At 32.5% G+C, this 26,418-nt stretch overlaps 2 protein-coding genes across 7 annotated transcripts in view; both read left to right on the top strand.

Annotated features, from left to right (window-relative positions):
- LOC130673439 (dynein axonemal heavy chain 7) overlaps positions 1-6,160 on the top strand; it is a 42,168-nt gene extending 36,008 nt beyond the window's left edge. The window contains exons 43-50 of the mRNA XM_057478451.1: positions 726-906; positions 1,137-1,325; positions 1,398-1,995; positions 2,141-2,351; positions 3,488-3,725; positions 3,810-3,961; positions 5,296-5,577; positions 5,648-6,160. Coding sequence (XP_057334434.1) covers positions 726-906; positions 1,137-1,325; positions 1,398-1,995; positions 2,141-2,351; positions 3,488-3,725; positions 3,810-3,961; positions 5,296-5,577; positions 5,648-5,854 — 2,058 coding nt within the window. The 3' untranslated portion in view covers positions 5,855-6,160. The remainder of the gene's footprint in view (positions 1-725; positions 907-1,136; positions 1,326-1,397; positions 1,996-2,140; positions 2,352-3,487; positions 3,726-3,809; positions 3,962-5,295; positions 5,578-5,647) is intronic.
- Positions 6,161-8,922: 2,762 nt separating this feature from the next.
- The window catches only part of LOC130669705 (dmX-like protein 2), a 30,706-nt gene continuing 13,210 nt past the window's right edge, over positions 8,923-26,418 (top strand). For 2 of the 6 annotated variants that reach the window (XM_057472758.1, XM_057472737.1), the window contains exons 1-14: positions 8,923-9,063; positions 10,530-10,727; positions 10,789-10,942; positions 12,194-12,271; positions 12,711-12,923; positions 13,005-13,140; positions 14,397-14,594; positions 14,685-14,866; positions 16,139-16,257; positions 16,340-16,433; positions 16,588-16,777; positions 16,840-22,091; positions 22,155-22,388; positions 24,171-26,044. In XM_057472758.1, the coding sequence (XP_057328741.1) occupies positions 8,977-9,063; positions 10,530-10,727; positions 10,789-10,942; positions 12,194-12,271; positions 12,711-12,923; positions 13,005-13,140; positions 14,397-14,594; positions 14,685-14,866; positions 16,139-16,257; positions 16,340-16,433; positions 16,588-16,777; positions 16,840-22,091; positions 22,155-22,388; positions 24,171-26,044 (9,009 nt within the window). In that variant the 5' untranslated portion in view covers positions 8,923-8,976. The remainder of the gene's footprint in view (positions 9,064-10,529; positions 10,728-10,788; positions 10,943-12,193; positions 12,272-12,710; positions 12,924-13,004; positions 13,141-14,396; positions 14,595-14,684; positions 14,867-16,138; positions 16,258-16,339; positions 16,434-16,587; positions 16,778-16,839; positions 22,092-22,154; positions 22,389-24,170; positions 26,045-26,418) is intronic. The other 4 variants (XM_057472775.1, XM_057472751.1, XM_057472743.1 and 1 more) reach the window with 3 other exon arrangements.

Here is a 26,418-nt window from a genome sequence, read left to right as displayed (position 1 = left end):
AAGCAAAGAAAGTTCCTTTCGAAAATCACTACTGCAGGCCTTCTCGTTTTTTTAAAAATAAATCATTACGGTTAAAACCGGCAATCTTACATGTAAACAAACACGCACTGCCGCCATTTTTCATTAGGAATGTTCTCCTTATTTATTTTTTTTTTTACTTTTATTACCGTATATTTACCATGAATTTATTTTATTTTTTACATTTATATCAATAAATATATAATAATTAAAATCAATATATATATAAAATAATTATATAGGCTTCCTATAAAAAGCTATTCTGATTGTTTTCAGATGGATGTCTGCGTGTGTTTGTGTGCGTGAGTGTGTGTAATATTTTTCTGTCCGACGATATCTTTGGAACAAATCGACCGATTTGAATTTACTTGGCGGCAATCAAAGGGGCTCACTAAGACTTAAAATTGATTAGATTTTAAAGTCGATCGATCTAGTAGTTTTCAAGTTATTAAAAAATTGAAAATTAAACAAATTTTTTTTGTGGTTTTTTTTGCACAACTCGAAATTCGTGCGACTGACTTGTCTTAAAATTTAATCAAATTCAAGTTTCAAGAAGCTCTAATATCGATTGCCGCAAAGAACATGCACTTCGGTTGATTCGTTCCAAAAAAATCGTTGGACAAAAGTTGCCTTTTTTTATTGAAATGTACTTTTTTTCGGTTCAAACGTTTTTCGAGTTTAAAATTTTGTAAATTTATATTTTTCAGGGTATCAAAGAGTCATTTGAAAACGATAATAAGATTTGGAAAAATTTATTTGACTCGAAAGAACCACATGTGGAAGCAATACCTCCGCCTTTTGATAAACTTACAAACTTTCAAAGACTCTTGATGTTAAGATGCTTGCGACCAGATAAAATCATATCATGCGTGCAAAATTTCGTACAATGTAAGTATCTTAACACTTTGAAAAAAAATATTGTAGATAAGGTAATAGACCTAGTACTCGATCACTCCATGTATTTGTGTATCTATATTTAGTAAAATTTAATAAACATAGATATACAATTACATGAGTGGTCGGGTACGAGTTCCCTGATCGAGTACTGGGTCTCTGACCTTATACTGAAAATCTTAATCTTATAAAATAATTAATTGTAAAAAAATATATTTTTAAAGCTGAATTGGGACAAGAATTTGTCGATCCTCCACCATTTGATTTACAATCTTCGTTCCACGATTCAAATTGCACGATACCGCTGATATTTATTTTAACACCTGGAACAGATCCAGCACAAATTCTACTTAAATTTTCTGACACCCAAGGTTTTGGAACCAACAGAATGTTTTCACTTTCTTTGGGCCAAGGTTTCAAATAAATATATTTAAAAAAAATATTATTATTAATTATTATTCTGTTGTCTTCTAATTTATTTTTAGGCCAAGGATTAATTGCGGAGCAATTAATAAATGATGGAGTCAGATACGGACACTGGATTGTCTTACAAAATTGTCACTTGGCAAAAAGTTGGATGGGAACACTAGAAAAAATATGCGAGGGATTATCCCCGGATTCTATACATCCCGATTTCCGGCTGTGGTTGACAAGCTATCCAGTTAATTATTTTCCCGTCTCGGTGCTTCAGAACAGCGTTAAAATAACTAACGAACCGCCAAAAGGATTACGTGCCAATATAATACGATCTTACTTGAGCGATCCAATAAGCGACCCCGAATTTTTCGAGTCATGCAAACAATCCGCGGTATTCAAAAAATTATTGTACAGCCTCTGTTTTTTCCACGCAATCGTTCAAGAGCGACGGAAATTCGGATCCGTGGGATGGAATACTGCTTACGAATTCAATGAAACGGATTTGCGTATCAGCGTCCAACAGTTACATATTTTTCTAAATCAATACGATGACGTACAGTTCGAAGCTTTGAAATATTTAACTGGAGAATGTAATTACGGTGGACGAGTTACTGATATTTGGGATCGCAGAACATTGAATACTATTTTATCTAAATATTATTGCCAGTATATATTTATAATAATATATAAATCTCGGCGTCTAGTTTTAAAACCAGACAAACATATCATTCAATTCTACGTTTTTAAACTAGGCGCCTTTTTTTATAATTAATACCGATGATGAAAATTCTACCCATTTAATTTTTTACAGACAAGTAATAACAGAAGATAAATATTATTTTGATAATACCAGTGATATTTATTATTGTCCCGATGCCAAAGAATATAATATATTTTTAGAGTACACCAAACAATTACCATTAATAACTTCTCCGAGTGTATTTGGTATGAATGACAACGCAGATATTATTAAAGACCAGCAAGAAACTGATTTATTATTTTCGTCATTATTATTAACTGAGGTAACTACTTACTTACTAATTATTAATAAATAAAATAAGTATTAATAATTTAAATGAAATTGTTTACACATGCAATCGATTTAATTAATTAATTAAATTATTGAAAATATTCAGGACCGGTGGGTAAGGCTTAAAAATTTTTTTTTTATTTAACATGGTGACCACAGATTTTTGAAACTGAAATTCCCTGACTTTTCCGGGTATTCCAGTCAAATAATTTAAAAATTCCCTGACCATATGTAGTAATATTAAATCATTGGAAATATTTATTTAATTCAAAATAAAATGCTATAAGTCAGTTCAATAAATAATCAATCATTGTCGTTAAATGAAACTTTATTTTATTATTTGTCAATGTTCATAGGTTTTTTTTATTTATTAAATGAATCATTTTTTATTTTTTATTTTAAATCCATGTTTTTATATAACTACTCTGTAATAAAATATAAATAAATTTTTCATTTCCACTAGAATAAATTTTATAAATAAGAACGTTTTATAGAATATTAATAAAATATTAATCAAGTACACGAATAATAAATATAGTGAAACTTATTAGTTCAATACTTATGTATACTTTTAATGTTTTTGGTTTTTTAACTTATCAATATGCATGTTAATAACTTGAAGATCCGGACGATTGGTTTCTACTAAGACTTTTTTTTTCTAACAGCCTTTTCAATTCTATCTGCTTCATTTTTTCGCTATTGGAATCAATTTCTACTAATTTTTTTTCAAGATGATATTACAATCGCATTCACACCGCACCACTTTTTGAACAGTTTTGACAGAAAAAAAAAATTTATCGAATTTTTTCAGTCAAAAGAAAAGAAATTAAAAATTTTTCCAGCTTTGTGACGAAACTCTCTGACTTTTTCCCTGATTTTTCTAGTATATTTATAATTCCCTGACATTTCCTGGTTTTCCAGAAATGTGGCCACCATGTTTAGTGTTAGAAAAACATTCACTTAATTATTTTTTTTATTAATTATGCAACAATTAGGATTTATGGGAACGTAAAGTAAGTTATGATTATAATTAATTCAGGGAGATTAAATATTTTAATTTAGAAATAATCAAAAATTCAAATTTATTGTGATAAATTACCAAGTAAAATAATATTTTAATTTTAATAGGAGACGGGAAAGTCGGCGGGAATAAAAGAAGCGACGTCTGACGAAATAATAATATCAGTAGCTACGGATATTTTAAGCAAATTACCAGCCGACTTTGATTTAAACAAAGCACTTGAAAAATATCCGACGTCATACAACCAAAGTATGAATACTGTTTTAGTACAAGAGATGGATAGATTTAATAAATTACTCAATTGTATAAGAACGAGTCTTATTAATGTCAAACGCGCAGTAAAAGGTTTTTTTTTTGTCTTTACTAAAAAAAAAAAGGTCTTCAGAGCACTCGTATATTTAAATTTAATATTAAAATTTGTTTTTACAGGATTCATTGTAATGTCAGTTGAGTTAGAAGAAGTGGCAGATGCTATATTAAGAGGAAAATTATCGTCTTTATGGAAGAGACACTCGTATCCTTCACTTAAACCTTTGGGGAGTTACATTAATGATTTTGTACAGCGATTGAAATTTTTACAGGTTTCCTAAAAAATAAATTTATTATTGAAATGAATAAATAATTGGTTTAATAAATAAATTAATCATTTACACTTTTAAAAGTTTGTTTCAATTTTCAAGAATGATTGTTATAGAAATTTATTAATTTTACATGAGTATCTGATCACATAATTAAAAAAATTAAAGAATTATTTATAATATAATTTATTATAATTTTAAATTATAATTATAGTTTTTCAACTAACAATCAGCTTTAAAATCAATTGACTCATGGACAATAAAAAAACAATTATTTAAATGAAATAAAATAAAATACATTGTGGTTTTAATTTTTATGACATTTATGACTTAGAAATTTAAAGTTATGTAAAAATAGGCATTATGACAAGTCGCTTTAAAATCTCTCTATGCACAGAAAACCCTATGGCATTTCTCGGCTTAAAACATGCCTATTGCAAAATAAAACAATCCTTGAACTGATTACTCCAAAACATCTACATCCAGAACAGCTCTCAAGCGCAAACTTAACTCCAAAACTTTTCTATTCAATGCCAAGACTATCCAAAATGACACTATCGATTATTGACTCAGCAAAAAGTCATCAATAACTGAAAAAACACGTGAATGACCATGTTAACTAACATGTTTTCTCAGTTATTGATGACTTTCTAATTGAATCGACAATGAATAGCGTTATTTCGGACAGTATTATCATTGATTAGAAGCTTCGGAGTAAAGCTTGAGCTAGAGGAGAGTTGTTCTGGATAGAGATGTTTTGGAGTAATCAGTTCAAGGATTATTTTATTTTACGATAGACATGTTTTAGGTAGAGAAATGCTATACACGGGAAGAAAATTATGGAAACAGTTTCCATAAATCGATAAAAATTTTTCCTATACCAACTTAGGAATTATGACCGTAAATTATGGGAGCAGTTCCTATAATTATAGGAATTTTCCCCATAATTATAGGAACAGTTCCTATAATTATGGGAATGCTACCCATAACATTATAGGAATGGTTCCTATAATAGTATGGAAACTATTCCCATATATTATGGGAACCATCCCTATAATCGTATGGGTACAATTCTTATACCATTATTGGAACTATTCCTATAATAGCAAAAGTTCTCATAATTTTCTTTCCGTATAGAGTTGTCTGTGCGTAGAGAGATTTTGAGCGACTTGTCATAATGCCTAAAAATAAAGTTTATAAATAAGCCAATTTATGTTAAATGTTTCTGATTGATCTAAATTTGTTACTACTTTTAAGTAATTTGCTTCAAATTAAAGAAAAAAATTTTTACAGTATAATTAATTGATATTTTTTAATAAATTTATTTGAATATTTAGGAATGGTATGAATCAGGAGCACCAGTAACATTTTGGATCGCTGGTTTTTATTTTACCCAAGCGTTTTTGACTGGAGCAAGACAAAATTATGCTAGAAAATATCATATCCCTATTGATCTTTTGGCATATGATTTTATAGTACTCAAAGAAACTAATTTTACAAATGCTCCAGATGATGGAGTCTATATAAATGGATTATTTTTAGATGGCGCAAGATTTAATAGAGACAAAATGATTTTAGATGAAAGTTTACCCAAAATTCTTTATGACCAAGTTCCACATGCAAGTAGATTTATCAGCACCAACTAATTAGTAATGATTTGTTATTAATAAATTAACTTATTAAATATAGATTTGGTTGCTTCCAAAGAAACGCGAGGATTTAGTGAGACAAGAGACTTATTCATGTCCTCTTTATAAGACGAGTGAAAGAAAAGGCACTCTGTCGACAACAGGACATTCAACAAATTTTGTAATAGCAATAAATTTACCAACGAAAATCCCAGAAGATCATTGGATCATCAGAGGAGTGGCTATGCTTTGTCAACTTAGTGAATAATTTGAATTTTGATTACTGGGTCTGACAAATTTATATTTTATACTCTATATATATGCATACTTATAATTTATTGAAAATATAAATTTTTAAACTAAAAAATAATCTTTTGTCTACAATAAAACTTACATCCAACTGCCAAACGGCAAATCATCAAAGTATTTCTATAAGAAATTGTATGTCTTACTTGATATATTTCTAAAAAAAAAATTACAAAAATAAAAATTATCTAAAAAGTATTTTAGGAAGAAAATTAGCAACAAAAATTCAAAGATCTTTCAAAAGTTGAGACAAAAAAATAATTAAAGACAGAAGTCAACTAGAAAAAAATTTTAAAACTTTAAAAATTAATTTATTACAAAAATCGGTGATGATTTGAAATGAATATGATGATAATGTAAATAATAAGATTTCACGTTTGAATTTTTCTAATAAAATTTTACTATTTATTTTTACAAATTCATTCTTCTCATCATAAACTTTGTAAATCTAATAAAAGTTAAATTATCTGAAGTTAAATTTTTTTATATTTAAGGTCATTGTCAGACAGTATCCTTTGTAAAATTATGCAATGTCTTTCAACTGTCATAACTGTATTCAAATTTTATTAATTAATTAAAAACCCTAATTGAAAAAAGGAAATTTATTGAATGAATTCCGTTTAACTTCCAATTGACAACAATGGTAAACAATTTTTTTTTAAATCTATAGTTGTTATTACTTAGGGGTTAAACAAAATTTTTTATTCAAATTTTAACCTAAAAAATTTGAAAATTTGAATTATAAAAGTGACATGATTTTACTGAAATTTATTTTCCAAATTATGATCCTGAAATTAGCAGACATTACAAAATTTATGATTTTTTGTTTTTCAACAAATCAATTGCAAAAAAATAAAATAAAAATATGCACATGTAGAAAATTTTAAAAACTGCAGGTGCAATTTTTTCAAATATTTTTTTTTATGTTTTATCGTCCAAAAAAAAATCAAAAAATTATTAGACGTCCGCTAACTTCAGTATTATTCCAAATTACGTTTAACTCCTAATTGACATCAACTGTAAGTTAATGTTTTTTAAATCTATATCTCGGCGAAATTGTAACTAGTGATGCGCAATCGAAATCGATCAATCGAACAATCGATGTTTTCGTTTCGATTGTCGATTTTTTTAAATCGATTGTAAGCCTTTCGATTAATTGAAAAAAATCGATTCTTTTTTTTGAAAACGATTTTTAAACATCGATTTTTTGTAAAATTAATTGAGAAAAAAAATTTGTTTTTTAAAGTCATTTACTCAAACATTATAAAAATTGTTTGACTAATACAGGCAAACAAATGATAAACAACTTAAGCGAAATGATTAAAGGTAGATATCTATTTATAATTTTATAGATCAAAATTTTACGCTATTTGAAAAATTAAAAATTAATCGATTTTAACAATCGATTTTTATTCAAACAATTCTACAACTCTAAAGTTGCGATGGAATAATCGATTTTTCACAATAATAAATTATTAATTAAATACAATACTTCACTTATTGAGAAAATATTTTTTTTTCTGAACTGTTTTTTACTGAAAAGTTCAAATAAAAAATTAATAAACATAAACAAAGTATTTTATTTGATATTATTTTGAATATAAATGACCATATGAAAATTTCATATTTCGAAATACAAACTTATATTTATACGCGGTAATATTTAACTTTAAAATAAAATTTCGAAATCGATTTTCCAAAATAAATTGTTAGATGGTCGATTGTGCAACTTTAAAGTTGGGAGCAAATAATCGACCGTCAAATAAAGTAAATATTAATAATTTTGAATTTGTGATTTTGGACTCATATTCATTTTTTGATTTTGAACAAAAATTTATAAAATCGATTCTACACAATCGATCATTAAGCTATCGATTTTGCAACTATAAAGTTAGGAGAAAAAATAATCGGTTTTTTTAATCGATTATGTCAATAATCGATTGTTCAGAAACGATTAATTACCATAATCGATTGTCTTCAGTCGATTCTATTCGATTGTGAACAATCGAATAGTTGCTTCGATTTCGGCAACACTAATTGTAACTGCGTTGTCCTTTTTTCAATTAATGTTTTAACTTTTTTATAATTAACTATCAAAATTTTAATACGGTCATTACAATTTAGTCATTGATTTTTTTTAAAAGTGAGTGGCACCGTCTGAGAATGGCCTTAAGGTTTTAATTTTTTTTTAATCAATTGATAAAATTTTGACAATTTAAAGATGATCCTGAGATTAGCAGACAATTAGTAATTTTCGGATTTTTTTTTCACCAAATTAATTACAAAAAAACAAGAAATAAAAATATGCACATATAGAAAATTAAAAAAACTACAGGTGCAATTTTTTCAAATATTTTTTTTCTTCCAGTTTATCGTCTAAATAAAAATCCAAAATTTATAAGACGTCTGCTAACTTCAGTATCATATTTAAAGTCATTGAAAATTTTTAAAAAGTGGGAGGAACTTTGAGAATGTCCTCAAGTTATCAAAGAGTAAAAAAATCATCAGACAGATGAAAAAAATCCCAATTAACAACAATAGAAATAAAAAGAATTCCACTGTTGAAGTTTTCGCGCGTATTGAAACTCCCGCCAAACAGTAAATTCAAATTCAAATTTAAAATAAAAAAAAAAGTAATGACAAGTGGCGCCAACTTGATATCAGCGTGGGCGTTAATCACATATCACACGCGCCGCATCATCGTCATGTATCGCCACCGTGTGCTACCGTCTACAAATTGTTTGAATGTGTGATGATCATGACACAAATATACCCACACTAAATCACAATCACACAAATACAAATACGCTGCACACTAAAAGTGGCAACACTGATAAACTAAAAGGTCCATTTAAAGATGGCCGCTGTCTCACTGGTGGATCATCACCGTGTCACGTCAATGATTTCAACTAGTCCAAGTCCTTGAGGGTTTCAGCTTGTGTAGTGTGTATTAACTATATCACCATCACCAGCTTTAACCCATCATCTGTCACACGACATATAAATAATTAAGTTATATATTTAACAACAAGTTACAACAATTAAAATATGAACTGAATAAATAATAAGTATACAATAATAAATATGAATCGCCATCAGATATTGAGTGGAGCCTGCAATGCAGGCGACCGCTGTTATGCTGTCGGCTCTGTTGAAGGAATATCATTTACTGTAAGTTTGTTTTTATTTTAGTTTTTTTTTTAACACTTACTCAATATCACTAACAGTTTTTTTTTTTTTTTGCATAGTAAATACAATTTTTTAAATTTATTACTCTCCATATTCATTTAATATTTATCATTATTAATTTTATCAATTGTTAAAGACTCTATTTAATCTATTATTATTATTATTATTATTATTATTATTATTATTATTATTATTATTATTATTATTATTATTATTTGAAATCATAGATTTAATCAGTTAGGATAAGTGCAATTGAATTTAAAGTCAGCTGATTAAATGACACTTTTGCTAATACTCACACAACACACCTGACAAAACTATTTATATGCATATCTACATACTACATTTACTATTACATTATAATATGTAGATAAATTCATTTTATTTCACTGTCATTCATTTATTTTATTATTTATTTTTTATTAATGAGTGTGAATGTAGCAGAGAGAAATTTTAAATTTCAAATAAATAGAGTAAATAATTAATAAAATAAAATTTAAAAAAATGCGCATTTAAAAAATTTTAAAATTAATGAGTGCATTTTTAAAATTATTTACTCCATTTATTTGTAATTTTAAATATGTTTGGTGGCTGCTGCATTCACACTCATTTTTATTGTTGTTATTATCAATAATTAAAGAATAAGTACTTTGACAACCTTGATAATGATAAAAAATATTATGAAATTTATTAAAAATTATTGCACGGAAATTTTTTGAAACAAAAAACAATTAAAACTACATTTTTAAAAACGTTAATTTAATTTTTATGAGTGAGAATGTACCAGGCATTAGACAAATTTAAAATTTTAAGTAAATAGAGTAAATAATTAATAAAATAAAATTTTTAAAAAATCCGCATTTAAAAAATTTAAAAATTCATAAGTGCATTTTATATAAATATTTTTTGTTTAATTATTTACTCTATTTATTTGAAATTTTAAATTTGTCTGATCTCTGCTACAGTCACACTCTGAATTTTTGCTTTAAAAATCTTTTTAATTTTAATTCGATTTAAATAAATAACTGAATATTTAGTAGTAATTTACGAAGAGTTTATTAATTTGAGTGGATTTATAATTTAAGAGTAAATGAATTATCAGTAATTACGTCTTTGTAAAAAATACGGTATAATTATATTTTTTTTTTTTTATCTAGTAGTAAATAAAAGATGTTTAGTATTCCAGATAGCACCTTAAATTCATTATGTTACATACACATATCATATTTCATTGCATAACAACGTTTAATCATACTTAATGTGGACTATATTTTACCATCAACGTTCATCCCGGCTGTCAAAATATTTTTTGTTTAATGTCTATTTAAATTCGTCGCAATATTTATGATTTATTTATTTTACGTTTTTCTTTTACGATAAATTATCTATTATTTTTTATTAAAAATCAATTTGATAATTAACTAATTGTTAAATTATTTTTGTTACAGGCATATGCGGCAGGCTGTAATATTGTCATACTTGCTAGTAATTTCGAAAGAGTTCAAATAATACCAGGAGCTATTCATAATTACATTAGAATAAGTTGTCTTGATTGTAGTACAGACACTGGAAAAATAGCAGCTGCTTATGAAAATCAAATTTGTATATTTGAACCGACTCCACTTATTCACAGCACTTGCTCACATGTTAGTAATTTTTAGTAAACTACTCTATTATTTATTATCTATATATTTAAAATAATTACAGCAACTGGAGTACAGATGGGTTCAAACAGGAACTTTATTAACGGATTCAAACATCACATCGTTGTCATGGAATTTAGAAGGAACTCGTTTATTAACTGGTGGGGAGCTTCTGCAGTTGTGGCATCAAAATATTCAACCATTTCAAGAAGAACAAAGTAAGAAAATTTTATTTTTTATATACATCTATATTTTTATGATACCAGCATCGAAATTTGAAGTGTCAGTGTTCACAGCCTGTCGAAACAAGCTAATTTCCAGTCGATGCTGCAAATAATTACTAGCGAATTCGTAGTTCACAAATACGTACATACATGCATGTTTCTTCCCTTGGGAAAAAACACAGTTGTTTCTGCCCGGCGTTAGTTATATTTAATGCTCATTTGCAGCCTTATTACTCTCATTTGTTTGCTTGTTACTTCAGTTTACGCATTTCATTTTTTAAGTGACAGTTTTAATTGACCAAATAAAATTAATAAAAATGCGTGAGAATAATATTTTTGTCTTATTTACTATCTGATAAGTGACTGTAAATCACAAATCTCTCATCTCTAACAACTCTCCGCATCATCGACTTGAAATTAACTTATTTCTTACTGGCTGCTGACACTGAACTTTAAGCTCCGATGCAGGTAATCATGAAAAATATAGTGTGTGACTCAGGATGAAACACGATTTCACTGCGAGTGATGTCAGCCAACTTCACCCTGATCTAAAATCGTCTTGTTTCATCCCTTGTCACACAATATACTATTTCATGATACCAGCATCGAAACATGAAGTTTCAGTGTCTTTACAGCCGGTCGAAACAAGCGAATTTCAGCCCAATACCGTGAATTAATATTAGCAAACGCGTAAATTGTAAATGTCTTTAGTCAGCGGGCAGAAACGAACTTGTTTCATCCCTTGGGAACAAACAAATAATTTTCCTGCCCGCTGGCTTATGGCTTTCGCAGTTTAAACTCTGATACTTGTCTATTGTTTAATAGTAATTTCAGACCATTAATTTTATTTACGTAAATGACAGTTCTGACTGTGATTAAGTTTTAAAAAAATAACTATAAATAATAAATAGTATATAGTTTCTGCTTAATAATAAATTGCAAATGACCATTTACGCTTACGCTAATAGCTGATCACACCATTGGTCTTAAATTGACTTGTTTCCGACTAGCTGCTGATAATGAAACTTTGTTCCAATGCAGGTAATCATAAAAAATATTGTGTGTGACTCAGGATGAAACACGATTTCACTGCGGGTGATTTCAGCCAACCACCCTGGTCTAAAATTGTCTTGTTTCATCCCTCGTCACACAATATACTATTTAATATTATCGATATAAATAAAAAACCATAAACTATTTAACATTTGAAAATTAATATATTATGTATTTAAATAATTACTGTAGCAAAAGCAAAAACACAAACGGAAGAAACAACAACAAAAGAAGCCGAACAAAATGTTACGGGAAATTCATCACAAGATCGTGAGTTCATTCTTTATTGAGAATGGACGTTAATTAATTTAATGCATGAATTTATTTACTTTTTCGTTAATCAATATTTTATTTTATTTTATCATCCCTTTATATTCATTTAAAGGAAGTGTAAATACTTTGTCGGAATACGACAGCATCAAAGGACAGCTCATTTTTTAAAATTTATTTTTACTTAACATGCTTACAAATCATTCGTTAATTATAATTTTTTTATTTTAAATCATTTTTAGCAAATAGTTTTGATCGACATGTGAGATAAATCTCAGCCTTTTTAAATAACATGCGTGGCTTTTTTTTTTTCATCAGAAAGTGCACTCATTGATCATCAGCCGTTTGTTTTATACATTTGAATGGTTTACAAAACAAAATAATTAATAACAAATATGAATAATTATCGAGAATATTAAATAATAAATATTTTATTTAGCCGACGGAGTGACATTTTCTATTGGCGGGGAAGCAGAAAGTCCTGGTCCAGGTGATTCAGCAGCTGCTAATGATCCAGGATCATGGAGCTGCGTTTGGAAATGCCGGACAGCGACTCCAGTTCATCTGATGAGCTTCAGTCCTGATGGTACTTTGTTTGCTACCACAGGACGTGATGACAAATTAGTTAAAATATGGTTTGAAAATAAAAATCGTAAGTATTATCACGCAATAATAGATAAATAATAAATAAATGTTAATAATAAATAATATTTGTGGAATTTATTATTTACAGTTTTTCCAATGCGAAGTATGGATCAATTGAGTTACTGTCAGTCGTTGTTACACGACAGCTATAGCTTTGTTTACATAGCCCATCCACGCGCGGTGACACACTTATCGTGGCGGAAGACTAGTAAATATATGCCGAAGTAAGCAATTGTTATCGTAACGTGATTATCTATAGCATCAAACTACTATATTTATATTTATATCACTCCCATTTTTGACAACCGCGCATAGCTACAGGGCTTTTATGCAAAATCACTTTAAAATATAAAATAATATTTTTTTTTCATTCAACTCATTTTATTTATGAGGCGCCTAGTTTCTGAACCAGACATGATCAGACATAATCACGTTGAATAATTCAGTTCAAGTTAAACAAATGTCTTTTTCGACCGGTTTTAATCCTGACGATTATTTGACCCGGTTTTGAATTTTATCTGGATAGAAATATCCAGATTTGAAAGTAACTTTCAATTTTTTATTAAATTATTTTTAAACTTTTAGTAGATTTCATAGAAATCTAACTATTGTATTGGTCCTCATGACGCAACTTTTCAAAAATTTTATCATTTTTTATCTAAGAGTCGAGTAGGTTCCAAAAATACCATTGGTTCAAAAGTTTATGTATGTATACGATATAACGCACCGTTTTCCAATGAAAGCGTCTACAATTCTACACCGACCTTAATCAAACTTAGTATACTTATTCTATAGACAATTACCTTGGATGAGTTCGAAGATGAGCCAATTCGGCCAATAACTTTAGAACTTATGGTTAATTAAAATTTTGGAAAATTTTCAAAAAAGATTTGTTTACCGATTTAACTGGATATAACTTTTAAACGGAAAGAGATATCTCATTTTTGTTTGTTCTATCTGAAAGCTCGCTCGATTGCCTTCAATTTTCACTATACAACTCATTGATTTAATCATTTATTCATTGATATTTTTGAACTTTATTAGTAGATTTCATAGAAATCTATTTTTTTAATTTTTATATTTTCCATATTTTGCAACTTGTTTTTTAATTATTTATTTTTTTTTTTTTTTTTTAAATTAAGTTACAATCAGAAACTTGTAGAATCAGTAATATCTGGATTGAGTAAGATTTTTTTATGTCGGTATAACTGGAGCAGAATTGTCATCATTTTTATCATTCAATTCTATTTATGAGTTACAAAATTAAAAATCCGCTATATTATTTAAAGCTTTACTGGAATTTTTTCCCAATAATTTATAATCATTTTGTTTATAAATCATCGCTCAATTTCAAAATATATTTTGGTGTAACAAAAAATATTTTTAATTTATTAAACAATTAAAAGTAAAGAAATGAATAAAAACGAACTTGTAATTCAATACTAAATCAGTCATGTAATTAAATTTATTTAATAAAAAGGGGCTCTGTATCAAATATGCTGGTGACATCATGCCGTGACAACATATGTCGCGTTTGGGCTGAAACAATACCACCCGAGATCGAAGGGCTGGCTAATATGAGCCAATTCGAAGGCTCCGATAGACATGGACACCATGGTAAACATCGTCATCACAGTATGCACAAGCATCGGTTTATGCAACGCCTTAAACACATGAAGTAAATTATATTTTTAATATCAATTACATGCTTACTTAATTAGAAATTTTACACATTAATAAATGATAATAATGATAATGATTATTTTAGGACATGTTTCCATATAAGACGTCATGCTAAACAGCAGCAGCATCAAGCTGGTCATTCCGCGCCAACTCTACCTACCTTACCTTCGACCTACTCCGTTCATGATTTCCACAATAATTATCAAGGTTTTGGTCACTATCCTGGAATGCACTTTCATTTAGCTGCCAGCATCAACGCTGAAACTGGTACGTATTAACCATGCAATCAGTACCGATCAATAAATCTTTAAATATGCAATGAATTTTTCATGATACCAGTATCGAAGCCAGTCGAAACAAACTAATTTCAAGCTGATGCTGCAAAAAACTGCTAGCAAATTCGTAATTCAAAAATACGTGCATACAGCGGGTAGAAACATGAGTGCTTCTTCCCTTGGGAAAAAACACAGTTGTTTCTGCCCGGCGTTAGTTATATTTAATGTTCATTTGCAGTCTTCTTACTCTTATTTGTGGCTTGTCACTCCAGTTTACTCATTTTATTTTTTAAGTGACAGTTTTAATTGACCAAATAAAATTAATAAAAATGCGTGAGAATAATATTTTTGTCTTATTTACTATCTAATAAGTGACTGCAAATCACAGATTTCTCATACTCTAATAACTCTCCGCATCATCGGCTTGAAATTAACTTATTTCTTACTGGCTGCTGACACTGAACTTGAAGCTCCGATGCAGGTAATCATGAAAAATATTGTGTGTGACTCAGGATAAAACACGATTTCACTGCGGGTGATGACAGCCGACTTCACCCTGTTCTAAAATCGTATTGTTTCATCCCTTGTCATACAATATACTATTTCATGATACCAGCAACGAAACTTGAAGTTTCAGTGTCTCTACAGCCGGTCAAAACAAGCGAATTTCAGTCCAATGCCACGAATTAATCTTAGCAAACGCGTAAATTGTGAATGCCTTTAGTCAGCGGGCAGAAACAAACTTGTTTCGTCCCTTGGGAACAAACAAATAATTTTCCTGCCCGCTGGCTTATGGCTTTCGCAGTTTAAACTCTGATACTTGTCTTTTGTTTAATAGTAATTTCAGACCATTAATTTTATTTACGTAAATGACAGTTCTGACTGTTATTAAGTTTTATCAAAATGACGATAAATAATAAATAGTATTTATAGTTTCTGCTTAATTATAAATTGCAAATGACAATTTACGCTTACGCTAATAGCTGATCACACCATTGGTCTTAAATTGACTTGTTTCTGACAGGCTGCTGACAATGAAACTTTGTTCCAATGCAGGTAATCATAAAAAATATTGTGTGTAACTCAGGATGATACACGATTTCTTGCGGGTGATGTCAGCCAACTTCACCCTGGTCTAAAATCATTTTATTTCATCTCTCGTCACACAATAGACAATTACTAAATAAATATCCAATAAAAATCAATAAGACTCGCTGTCAATAATTACTATTTTATAAAAATATATATATTTTTTTATCAATAGATATCCCACTGGTACCAAGTCTCATTACCGGAGATCCAGACAGAGAACCAAATTTTATATTACACTGGTTAAATAATAAAGAAATGTACTTTACTATGCAAGCGGAAGGTATTCTTCAGGTAATTTAGATAAATAATTTCCTCATACTTACGTATTTTTATAATACATACTAAATAACCCAATTATTTTTTAAACGTCCAGGAACTTACGCGAAAAGTAGTAGAAAAAGAAGAAGGCCTACGTAACCACGAAGCAGATCATGCCGAGCATGATTCCGAGGACGAACATACACCAAGTGAGTGGTTATTTTATTTTAAAATTATTGATAGCAGCTAGATGTAATAAAAATTTGTTTTTATTTAGTTTATTACCTTTTGCTATTAAATAAATTAAAAAATTAAGAAACTGCATGCTGCATGGTTGTTTGCTAGACGTATTATTTATCACAGGCAACATCTTATCGTGTTACGGTTTGGCGCATTCTTTAGAGAAAGGTCCGAGGCACCAGTCAAATAAGTCAGGAGTCGGCGGTAGGACGACAAGTCAAGATGAGCATAGCAGTGATGAGCATCACACAGCACATACTGGATCTTCACATCACAGTTTACCGTACAGTGGACACTCTCACCAAAGTCTGAGGTAAAAATTAATATTTATTTTATCAATCAACGTCATTCAATTAATACTATAATTTATTTCAGCAATACTACCTCGATAAATTCAATAGCTACAGACGCAACGTCAACAATAAATCATACACCGGACTCACTGGACACTAAAATAGAAACTTTGCTACGTGACTGGCATCACAATCCTGATCTTTTATTCTCAATTCATCCAATTGACGGGAGTTTTTTGATATGGCACATCGAGTGGCTCGATGAATATCACCCAGGTTCATTCAGACAAGCTCAGATATCGTTTTCTACGCGCATACCCAACGCATTTCCTCTAGGTGATGCCTCGACAATGAGCCACAATGTATCTATGTATTCACACAACACGGGTGGGCCTCTTCTGAGTATACGAGAAGTAGCGAAGTCAGTGTCAAAACCAACTGATCATCCTGAGGTTGCTACCCCACTACCTAGTCTTATTGAACAGGATGAAGATCAGTCAACGTTGACTTCAAAAGCTGGACAAGAATTGTTGCAAAATGTCCAAACATTTGCTACTTCCAAAGACAATAATGCGACGAATGCTGGAGAAGATGCTAATGCGGAAGCTACCAAACAGGGTCAAGATGCTGTTAATGATATGCTGAAACATCCGAGCCCGATGGTTTCAATGGTTTCGAAACACTCTAATGGAACTTTGAATCTTTGGCAACTGACTTTTGGGGACAAAACTAAATTTTCCCAAGTATTGAGTATCGGACATGCTTGTCGGGCTTCAGGTCATCGGTTTCGTGTCAATGATATTACTTGTCATCCAGTTTTACCTCTATTGGTAACAACATCTCATCACAATATTCCCGAATTCAATCCTCCGAACCCGGACAATGCAGACAGTGAGACCATTGGAAATCATAATAATCAATCTCACAGTAATGATTTATTATCAGTAACTGGTTTTTGCAGTGAATTAATTCTTTGGCGCGTCGATCCAGTCGGTCCATTATCTAAAAGTGGCGGAGTATCTGAACTAGCGCGTATTAATTCACTTGAAATTTCAGCATTCAGCAACGTCGCGTGGATTCCCACATTATTGCCGAGTACAACCTTAGGAAATCTTTCAAATTCCGCGAGTGCCTGTTTCGTCGCCAGTGACGGTCAATGTTTACGGGTTTACCAGGCAGTTATCGATGCCCGGACACTGCTAGCGGAAGTGTCAATTAGCGAGAGAAAAAGCCGTATGATGGATTCCATGGCAAGTTTGTCAACAGACATATCATCAGATGACGGAGTCCGGCATTCTATTCACGACAGAATAAAAATAGTTTCGCAGCAGTCGACTGCACGGCCAGGTTGCATAATTCAACTTGACGCCATCTCCGACGCAACGCATGACTGGCAAAATACCCAATTCCTTCATGTATTTCAAGAGCAACTCATCACCGGGGAACGTAACGACGAAAAACAACCTGGAGTTGACCCATCAGCCAATGATCTAGGTTTGATGGAGTCGACTCTTGATGCGATGGTTGATCTCCAGCAGTCAGCGATCTTCGAAGAACCTTTTTACATCGTCGTGCTCGAGAGAACTACCAAAGGATCTACTGTACACATGTGGCGACTAGTTATTGCTTCCCAGCCAGAAACAAATGGACTCACTGGCTCAATGATGTACGTACCAGATTCTCACTTAGTCCAAGATGAGGACGAAGAAGGGACTCCAGGTCGGCATTCTGAAGGCAGACGATCACGCAGACAAAGTCAGACAACTGGTGGCAGAAGTAGGAGATCAAGTCAAGCTGATTATGATTCTTCATTCGCTCATCATCATCATCATCACAATAGCCATGTGCTCATAACAACAACAAAAGTATGTACCCAAGAATTACCACTTCCCGATGGTGTTGAAGTCGTTCACGCATCGCCAGCCGCCGGACATCTCAGCAGCTCATCAATTTATCCGGCTTGTTTTGCCCCTTATATTATTGTTACCGCGTGCAATGACAGCACTGTACGTTTTTGGAAGTGCAAAGTAACTAAAAATCAAGATGATCAACTGTCATACGAGTGGTGCGAATGGGAAATGTTTAGAAAGGATCAAGAATCAGCAATTGACATATCGGGAACACCATTAAATGTCAGTGCTGCTTATAGCGGGCGTATTGCCTGTGCTTACAAATACGGCAAATCATTTACACGTCCAACAAAAGCTGATCCAGACTCGCGTTACGTTAATTTATGTGTTGCTATTTATGAATGTGAAAGTACTGGTGGCAGTGAATGGATACTAGAGGATACTATTCATCTTAAAAATATTCATTTACCTCGTATACAAGTTGACCAGCATTTAGACTTGAGTTATTTATATGACAGTAGATTTTTACAAAAGAAACAACGTTTAAATCAAGTCTTACAAACACTCAGCCATGAAGATATAAGATCACCAAGAAATGGTGACAATAGTGAAGCTAAAACTACTGCTGGACTATTGGCAGTGCCGTCATTTAGTACACTGCAGTCATTACGTAAATCAATTATTGAAAATGGTAACACTTGTCCGTTAACTCAAAAACATTTAGTTCAACTTGACTGGGTATCAAAAGAAGACGGTTCTCATATTTTAACAGTAGGCGTTGGTTCTAAAATAATGTTATTTACGCCAGTGTGTTCGGATCTCGCTCAAGCAAACATGAAAGCAATGAAAGAATCGAAAAATAATAATCGTCCAATATTAAGAAAAACTTCGTCACTTGCGCAGCCTCAATTTGTCGATGAAATTCGCTGGATGAAGCTGAGAAAAATTCGGCTAACAACAGCCGATGGATTACCGCCACTGCCAATGCAAATATCTTGGGTACGTGATGGTATTTTGGTTGTAGGAATGGACTCCGAAATGCATGTTTACTCGCAATGGAAACCAAACCCGAAAAATGAGTGTCTTCACTCAGCTCTGCAGCACCAAGAGTCTGATGAATTTCAGGCATCGCGGAATTTACGCGACGAGGACTTGAGAACTTTAGCACAAGAGACGTCGCAAAGAAGACTGGCCAATGTATCATCAATACCTCATTTGTCTCGTGTGAGTAGTATTAATTTGACGATGCTGGACATTAAACGTAAACGCGGACTACAAAACGACACTGTGACATTTGATTACATGCCGGACTACGGATTATTTGAAGCTTCGCGTATCGCTTGTCCAGTTTTACCTCAGTATCACCCGAAACAGCTCATGGAACTTTTACACTGTGGAAAAATACGTTGGGTAAAAGCTATACTCGCGCATCTAGTTAAGTGTATCGCTACTACTTGCGGTGCTAAACAAGACGACGAAAATTATTCAAAACAACGGAGCGGATGGACACGCACACGTACTATGTCTGTTAATTACACGGGAACAAGTTCACCTCTTGAGCAGCGGGGATCGACGACACAAATTCCTGAAGAGTTTTTGCTCGATTACGCGGAGATTGTTTTCATAACACCGCTGCCACTTTGGCGTTTGCTGAAAGCTGATAAAGAGTCATCTGCTACGCAGACGCAAGACGAAGATAAGCAGGATTACAATGAACTTTTTGATGGTCACATTGATGAAGAAGAATCATTGGATGCTATGTTAGAGGAGAGTTATGACAGCTCACGGCAAATGGATCGTAGATCATCAATACCCGAGAAACAGAGCGGTGCTCACTTTGGACCACGTGAAGGTCGTCAGTTATCCCAAATGTTGACGCACTCTCATCTACCAGGACTGTCTAGTTTGGACCAGATGCATTTACTTGCTCTCGCTGACACTGTGTCAACTTGTGACGTTGATTTCGCCGAACGGTTCGCTATCGATGCGGCAAAGACTGCGATAGCTAAAGAAAATCTCACTGGTATTCCAGACAGCGAAAGTGTTTCAACAAATTCCCTTGATGATTGTGGCCTAAGATTTCTTCTTGCAATGAAACACTACAATTATCTTATCCGTTGCCTTCCACTGTCACAACGCGCACAATTTCAAAAACAAGGAGTATCAACGAACAATCTAGTATGGGCATTTCACTCGGAAACAGAAGAAGAATTACTCGGATTAATTCCTTCGTACGCTAAAGGTCAACCCAAATGGTCAGTCCTCAAAGAACTTGGTGTCGGTTGGTGGATTCGTAGCAATGCTGTTCTTAAAACTTGCATTGAAAAAATAGCTAAAGCTGCATTTCAGCAAAATCAAGATCCACTTGACGCTGCAATTTATTACTTAGCAATGAAAAAGAAAAATTTAGTATGGGGTTTATTTCGTAACAAACGTGATGAACGCATGACTTCTTTCTTTGCTAACAATTTTACAGAAGATCGTTGGCGAAAAGCGGCATTGAAAAATGCGTATGCGCTATTGGGTAGACAGAGATTTGATCACGCAGCTGCATTCTTTTTACTAGCTGGCTCTCTACGTGATGCAATTGAAGTTTGTTTGAATAAATTAAATGATATTCAGCTCGCGATGGTAATATCGAGACTCTACGAAGACGATATAACTTCGACGGAATTCAAACGTCTGTTGTATGAAGAAATTTTAGGCTGTGAAGAGAAAAAAACAGTCACGGATTTAAATCGTGTGCATCCGGATCCATTTTTAAGAAGCATGGCGCTCTGGATGTTGAAAGATTACTCAGGATCATTGAATACTCTGTTGCTGACTAATGTAGGGACACTGCACTCGCAGTACAATGATGAGTCTGAAAAACCCGAGGGTGCTACTGCTAACCCAAATGTATTTAACTTCTATGTTTATCTTCGTACACATCCGCTATTAATTAGACAGTACATTGCGTCAACTGCACAAGACAAAAAGAAAGCGTCAGTAATGTTGTCGGGATTTAGCTATGGAACAGAATCGAATAAAAGTCAGCCAGACAAACAGCTTACTCTTGAAGACAGCATAACACCTTTGGAAAGACAATTATACTTTACAACAGCTCATGCTCATTTCAAAGCTGGATGTCCTGCGCTGGCACTTGAGGTCTTGTCGAAATTACCCAACAAAGTGATGGAAACCAATGGCGAGGACACTCCAAGTCTCTTGAACAGCCCGAACAAATCTCGAGCACAAAACTCGTTGATAGACACAGGCATGATGAGCTGGGATGCTCCGCAGCAAGTTGACAAACCAGCGGAATCAAGTTCTGGGATGGATTGGGGCAGCTCGGCAGTTGACTGGTCTCAGCCAATTATCAAAGAACCTGATGAACTTGAGCTCAAGTGGGACGATGATGAACCTGCTGAAGACGCTGAAAGTCCGCCTTTGAGTATGGATGTAGAGAAGAAGACTGAGGATTCGAAACAGCAGAATAAAAGAGGTAATTTTTTTTATTATTTATTTATTAATAATTAATAAACATTTTGTTTATTTATTTTTACAGCAGACTCTCCAAAACCCGTAGGGCAACTGGATATAATGGCCCAGCAATTGAAATTCGTGGCATGTTTAAAAATTTTAATGGAAGAACTTTCGACTCTTGCTACGGGATTCGAAGTCGATGGCGGTCAATTGCGGTATCAATTATATATTTGGCTAGAACGAGAAGTTGATGCTCTCAGACAACTTTGTAATTACAGTGTAAATACTGATGGAGATGTGTCCAATATTAATGAATGTAAGTTTTTATTTATTCCTTGATAGCCAGACTATTAGATCAGAAGGTTGCGATCAACTTGACAACTTTCAGCTTTTGTAACTGTTGACTACAAGTTGTTTATGTATTTAATTATTTACGCCAATGGGCAATATACTAACAAATTACATAAGAACTAAAAAGAGAAAAAAAGAAATAATCATACAAAAGTTTACGCTTTAAGCCCGGATTGTAAGATAGGATGAATTGCACATGAGGGTTCGTGGTTAGTTGTTGTATTCCAATACCAGCTTTTTAACGATCGAAAGAACGAATAGAGACAACCAAAGAAGTTCACGTCTGAGCAGATAGCATTGACTGAGTTGACAATCCTGTTGATAGGCCCAGTGCGGGTATAGTTTTTTTAAGATTTTATAGTATTTAGCAGCCGGTTATGTCGTAGGCCCGTTTTGTGACAGATAAATTCAAAGCATTCGAGTATTTGTCAGTGTTACAATTCTACTCACAATATCTCTACTCAAGGGAAGTTGCTACAACTTTACTCAGCCTCAACTCTACTCACAGTTTTTTTTACTCAGATTTAACTCTACTCAGTTATATCTTTACTCAGCGACAACTTTACTCAGCTACAACTCTACTCACAAAGAATTTCTATTTATCGATGGGCTAAAATACGTGAGTAGAGTTGTAGCTGAGTAAAGATATAACTAATAGAGTTAAACCTTCTTCAGTGTATCTCCATCATCTTTTTCAGCGATTACAAAAAATTATTATGTTCTAATTGATTAGCATATAGTACAATAATTTTGTACCTTTTGAAGCGTTAATCGATTCAAGTTACTAATATTTTTCTTTAAAATAAATTTAAAAATATGTAAATAATATTATGTATACTGCCGATTGGCGTAAATAAATAAATAAATAAATAAACCTGAGTAAAAAAAAACTGTGAGTAGAGTTGAGGCTGAGTAAAGTTGGGAGTAGAGTTTTAGCTATTTCCCTTGAGTAGAGATGTTGTGAATAGAATTGTAACACTGCCGAGTATTTCCGGAGAGTCAATGTAACCATTGATCACTTTATAGAAAAATGGAATGTCAACTTGCCTTATTTTTTCTAAATAATTGATTTGAAGGTAATCATATACTGTGTTAGTATCCATTTCCCAGAAAGTTGACGACAATCTACTGCCGCAACTTGTCGTCAATTTTCTGAGAAAATTGAAAGCAACTTTCCGTCAACTAATGGAATGCCAACTTTTGCCATCAACTTATGGAAATGCCAGTTTTTGCGACCAACTTGGCGACAAAATGCTGCAGAAAGTTGTCGTCAGCTTGACTATCAGGGTTATTTATTTTAAAAAATTAAAATTCCAACTCAACTATTACAAATACGACAAAAATGTATATGAACAATTTAATAGCTAATTAAATTCTCAACTAAAAAGGTCTTATTATGTTTTTACGTACATGCAATTATTTCGACGTAATTACAAATTTAAGTGAGAAGCTAAATTTAAATATATTAATTTTAATTAAATTATTTCTTCTTTTCTCTATAACTTCAAAATTATCAGAGTTACGTCAATAAACCTCAGGACCTTTTTTGTAGCAAATAAAATTTCCTATAATTTTTATTTCAAACATTTCCTCATAAAATCTATAGTTTCGCTACAAATTTAATTTTTAATTTGATCTTCAGTAACTTTTTTACGACTGTACAGACTGACGTTAAATTGCACATAAATTTAATCAATTTTCAGCTCTGGGTTTCTAAATGCATGAAAATTAAATTTTTTAATTACAGATGATGGTACTATGGGTGAAGATGTCGGACCTTACAAACCCGGTGAACAATTAACGTTGCACGAAATTTTATTGTCTGAAAAATTTGACTTTGAGGCTAAAGTTCAAAGAGCAGCAAGACGAAAAAAATGGTTAAAAGCTAATGAAACATTATTGAGAACGATGTTGTCTTATTGTTCATTACACGGTGCATCTGGAGGTGGACTAGCATCAGTAAGAATGGAATTAGTTTTACTACTTCAAGAACTACAGCAAGAAAAAACCCAGCAACAACTACTAAGTCCTTTACCTTTCCCAACAACTTTGCCGCTTCTGAGTGCAAGTGTCGCTTGTAATAAAACAGTTGTTGCAGATCCAGTAAGACATTTGCAGTCTCTCGCATACGATATGCTTCAAACACTCGTAGAATTACGTAGCCCACCAACTTTGAGTAACAACGGCTGTTACTATGAAATTTTTACTTTGCGTGATTTAACCGTAGCCTTGAGTTCTTGTATCTATCAATCGCTTTGTGATTCCGACACAACAAAAAATCAACAACCAGAAATATTTCCAGCAATTGCCGAAGTTGAATCGTTCTCCGGAGGTCATTTGGTTGCGTCAAATAAAATAACGCGTCGTTATTCATTAGACGAAACTGTAACAATAACAACTCCACCGTCCAAGTGGCCTGGAGTTACGAATCTTCGTGCTCTATTGGCCCGCGAGAAAGACGAAGACACACCAAAGCTAAATATACTTCTGTGCGAGTCCTTTGTCTCTACATACATGAGCCTCTTTGTCTATGCGTTAGCAAGCTGTGACAGTCATTTGCTATTCCGTCTTGTGGGTCATCACTTTGACAACAACACGTGGTCATGTTTATTTGGCGGTGGTGTTAAAAAATTAGTACGTATTGCAAGTACTAACCGTAATGACAGTGCGTCAATTGTTGTTGAACGCACTGACAGTATTTCCGGTGATATTCAAGCTGCTGCTGGTGGTGTTTGGAATACAATGACGTCATTGACTAAACAACGTGTTAAATTAAATATGAAATTATTGGGACAGTTCACTGGACAAACACCGAATATCAAAGAAGACAAACCGACATATCGCGAACAATTTGTATCACCGCAAATGAGTATGGTATCATATTTTTTAATGAAGCCAAGAATCGAAAGCGAATATGCTGATGAAATAGACTATGATTCGTCGGACTCGGCAGTATCAGATCTTGGGTCATCGGAAGAAGAAGAAGATGTGTTTGATACGAATGCTAAACCAAAGAGTAAACCAAAGGACAATACTGAGCATTTAAATTCAAATGGTTACAGCTGGTGTGTAATGAGATTGGCTATTGTTAAAATACTTAAGCAGCAGCTCCAAGATTTTTTAAATGTTGCTGGTATTGAGTTACAAGAATTACCGGTGAGCAGTCCACTTATACACGCGGTATTGGGTGTTGTTGCACAGTGGGAAGAATCACTCAGAGAAGAACTAGATGCCAAGGGACCACCGCCGGCAAATTATATTCTTGGATGTACACCTGATCCTAATCCGTCACCTAGCAAACCCGCTATTCATAAATATCGCGCACTTTTAGAAAAAGAAAACACGCCTTTTAATACACGTCTTGCGAGTGCTGCTCCAGTTAACCGTTTGTGGTGTTATCTGGTAAGGCAAGAGTCTGTTCAAGATATTTTCATTCGTGCGGTATTTGGTAAGCATCGTTCATTGTCAGCGATGATGGAAAATGCGCAGTCTGCTGTTGATAGCGCGACACGTAATGGTAGTGAAGATAAAGGAAGTGATAGTGGTACGACAAGTCTTCCTGAGCCTGTTAGGATTATTCATAAAGAACAAGATAGTATCAGTGCCTTTTGCCTTAATCAGGTAAATTTATTTTGATAGTATATTGAGTGACGAGGGATGAAACAAGACGATTTTAGACCAGGGTGGTTGGCTGAAATCACCCGCAGTGAAATCGTGTTTTATCCTGAGTCACACACAATATTTTTTATGATTACCTGCATTGGAACAAAGTTTCATTGTCAGCAGCTAGTCGGAAACAAGTCAATTTAAGACCAATGGTGTGATCAGCTATTAGCGTAAGCGTAAATTGTCATTTGCAATTTATAATTAAGCAGAAACTATAAATACTATTTATTATTTATAGTCATTTTTGTAAAACTTAATCACAGTCAGAACTGTCATTTACACAAATAAAATTAATAGTCTGAAATTGCTATTAAACAAAAGACAAGTAT

Source organism: Microplitis mediator, chromosome 1 (genome assembly GCF_029852145.1).
Source record: "Microplitis mediator isolate UGA2020A chromosome 1, iyMicMedi2.1, whole genome shotgun sequence".
Lineage (NCBI taxonomy): Eukaryota > Metazoa > Arthropoda > Insecta > Hymenoptera > Braconidae > Microplitis > Microplitis mediator.
Note: the sequence above shows the minus strand (reverse complement) of the source record. Positions and strands in the feature narration are given on the sequence as shown.